At 59.0% G+C, this 3,190-nt stretch overlaps 1 protein-coding gene across 1 annotated transcript in view; it reads left to right on the forward strand.

Moving 5' to 3' along the window:
* Positions 1-3,181, forward strand: part of COL9A2 (collagen, type IX, alpha 2) — a gene marked incomplete at both ends in the record, with an annotated part of 10,202 nt that extends 7,021 nt beyond the window's left edge. The window contains 7 exon segments of the mRNA XM_009084903.1: positions 514-585; positions 666-701; positions 894-938; positions 1,383-1,415; positions 1,722-1,868; positions 2,847-2,901; positions 2,979-3,181. Coding sequence (XP_009083151.1) covers positions 514-585; positions 666-701; positions 894-938; positions 1,383-1,415; positions 1,722-1,868; positions 2,847-2,901; positions 2,979-3,181 — 591 coding nt within the window.
* Positions 3,182-3,190: the final 9 nt, after the last annotated feature.

Below are 3,190 nucleotides of genomic sequence, written 5' to 3' on the forward strand. Positions count from 1 at the left end.
GTGGGGAATGCTGAGCCCTGGGGTGCAGCTGATGGGTCAGTAAGACACAGCTGGAGCTCTCCCTTTGATCCAGCCCGGGGTCAATCCCTGCCCATCCCGCTGGGCCTGGCTGCCAGGCTGAGGGATTAGCCCCTGGGGCACATAGCTCAGGGATTAGTGGTCCTGGGGCCATGCTGGGGGTACAGCCCCAGCCAGGAGAGGAATTTCCTCCCAGCCCCAGGAGAGGGGGAGGTTGCCAGGCCCCTCTCAGGGGCTTTCGTGGAGTGGAAAAATGGCCTAAAAGTGACCTTTATCCTTCTTCCTGAGGCTCCTGCATGGTTTTCTGCTCTGTTCCCCTAGCAGAGACTGGATCCAGGGCAGGTTGGGATGCTGGGGGCAGCTGGAGCAGCTGGGGTGGATGGAGAGCTGCCTATGCATCCCATGGCCCTGGGAAGGATGCTCAGCTGGGAGAGGTTTTCCCACCACTTCTTCTCACTCATTTTTCCCCTTTCCCCATGTCATATTGATTTCCAGGGGCCAAAGGGTGAGCAGGGCCCACCAGGGATCCCAGGATCCCAAAGCTTGCCAGGAATCAAAGGAGACAAGGTGATTGCTCCTGTCTGCTCTGGGGTCCAGCTCAGGGAAGCTGCACTGAGCTGGGCTGATCCTCCCTGTCCTTCCTCCAGGGCTCCCCAGGGAAAACTGGTCCCAAAGGCAACACTGTGAGTACATCACCCTCCTGCCTGTGTCTGCACTCACCTCTGTGTGGGGCTGGGACACACTGACTCCAGGCACCTTCTCCCTTCCTTCCCACACATCCTGGTGGGTCACAGGGGGGAAAGGAGAGTTCAGGAGCTGCAGAGGAGGTTGGTGGGTTTGGTGAAGGTTCACATCACTCTTTACCTTTCCTCTAGGGTGATCCTGGTGTTCATGGCCTGGCAGGGCTGAAAGGAGAGAAGGTGAGTCCCTGCAGATGGGTCCTGGGGAGGGATGAAGGGACAGGGGATGGATGTGGGTCCCTGCAGATGGTTCCTGGGGAGGGATGAAGGGAAGGGATGACAGGGGATGGATGTGGGTCCCTGCAGATGGCTCCTGGGGAGGGATGGAGGGACAGGGGGTGGATTTGGGTTCCTTCAGATGGTTCTTGGGGAGGGATGAAGGGACAGGGGATGGATGTGGGTCCCTGCAGATGGTTCTTGGGGAGGGATGGAGGGACAGGGGTGGATTTGGGTCCCTTCAGATGTTTCCTGGAGAGGGACAGAGGGTGGGTGTGTGTTCCTGCCCATGCTGAGGTCTCCTGGGCTCCCCAGCACCACATCCCAGTAGGTACCTGTGCCTCCCTCTGCTGCATCTCTCAATTCTTGCTGTCTCCTCACTGCATTTCCCATGTCCTCTGTCCCCAGGGTGAATCAGGAGAGCCAGGGCCAAAGGGACAGGTGAGTCTCTGGGGTTTGGGAGTGAGGGGCTCCCCACACCTGGATGCTGGGTGGCTCTGGGGACCCTGAACCGGAGTCAATCCTCCTGGCTGAGGTGATGCTGATCCATGGAGCTGGTGCATGCTGCTCACTGGTGGCCTGAGAGAGTAATTCCTCAGGAGCTGGAGCTCAGTGACCACACACAGCCCTGGATTCAGCTCAGATGCTGCTTGGGGCTCAGCAGATTTGCTGCAGGGAGTGTTTGTGGTCTCAGGGTGTGCTGGGGACAGGGCTGAGTTCCTGATGCCTCTCTCCATCCCCTTGCAGCAAGGCATCCAGGGAGAGCTTGGCTTCCCTGGCCCCACAGGAGATGCAGGAGCCCCTGGAGTCAGAGGGTACCCAGGTCCCCCAGGCCCTCGGGGGCTGGTGGGGGAGCGTGGAGTGCCAGGGATGCCAGGGCAGAGGGGCATGGCGGTGAGTACCCACAGCCCCACGTCCCTCCTCTCCTCCTGCTGCCATCAGCCTCTTCAGCCCTGCAGGTGTGTTCCCTCCGACCTTCTCTTCCCACTCCATTCCCTTGGGAAGTGCTGCTGTTCCACTCAGGAGCTGCCAGTGCTTCCCTCCAGGAGGGCTGAGCTGGGATCCTGCTCTCCTAGGAGAGAATTCTTCCTCCTCACTGTACATCCAGAAACTATCTGTACAGAATCCAGCCCACAGCAAGTTTAGCTCCAATGTGGCTTTTTCAGCCTGCCCAGGGTTGGGATTTTTCCAAGAAATCTCATTTTAGACTCAAACCTGGAGCTGCAGGGAGTTCATGGTTGGAGTGGGATAGATGCAGCATGGCATGAGCTGAGCCTGGAGCACTTGTGCTGGGATAGAAGGGAAAACAGAGGGTGGGAAGGTGACACTGGGTGCAGGGAGATGCTCTGGATTGAGGGATCAGGATGGGAGTGGTTCTATGGGATGAGATGAGGACAGGAGGGAAAACAGAGGGTGGGAAGGTGACACTGGGTGCAGGGAGGTGCTCTGGATTGGGAGATCAGGATGGGAATGGTTCTATGGGATGAGATAAAGACAGGAGGGAAAACAGGGTGGTAAGGTGACACTGGGTGCAGGGAGGTGCTCTGGACTGGGGGATCAGGACTGGAGGGATCAGGATGGGAATGGTTCTGTGGTGAGAGATAAGATGAGGATAGGAGAGAAAACAGGGTGGGAAGGTGACATTGGGTGCAGGGAGGTGCTCTGGACTGGGGGATCAGGACTGGAGGGATCAGGATGGGAATGGTTCTATGGGATGAGGACAGGAGTGAATACAGAGGGTGGGAATGTGACACTGGGTGCAGTGAGATGCTCTAGATTGAGGGATCAGGATGGGAATGGCTCTGTGGGATCAGCTGGGGCCAGAAGGGGTGATGTCCCTTCATGGCATGTCCCTCTTGTCCCCCCTGGCAGGGCAGGGATGCTGGGGACCAGCACATCGTGGACGTGGTCCTGAAGATGCTGCAAGGTGAGGGGGTGAGCAGGGCAGTGCTGGGCAGGTGGAGCCACCCTGGGCCACCCCACCAGCCTCTCTCTGCCCCACAGAGCAGCTGGCAGAGGTGGCAGTCAGTGCCAAGAGAGCTGCCCTGGGTGGAGTGGGTGCCATGGGACCCCCTGGACCTCCTGGGCCCCCTGGACCTCCTGGTGAGCAGGGCCCACATGGCCCCATGGGACCTCGGGGTGTCCCAGGAATCCTGGGGGCTGTTGGGCAGATTGGCAACCTAGGACCTAAAGGTAGGTGATGAGGGGAAAAATCC

This window comes from Acanthisitta chloris, unplaced genomic scaffold (genome assembly GCF_000695815.1).
Source record: "Acanthisitta chloris isolate BGI_N310 unplaced genomic scaffold, ASM69581v1 scaffold19581, whole genome shotgun sequence".
NCBI classification, from domain to species: domain Eukaryota; kingdom Metazoa; phylum Chordata; class Aves; order Passeriformes; family Acanthisittidae; genus Acanthisitta; species Acanthisitta chloris.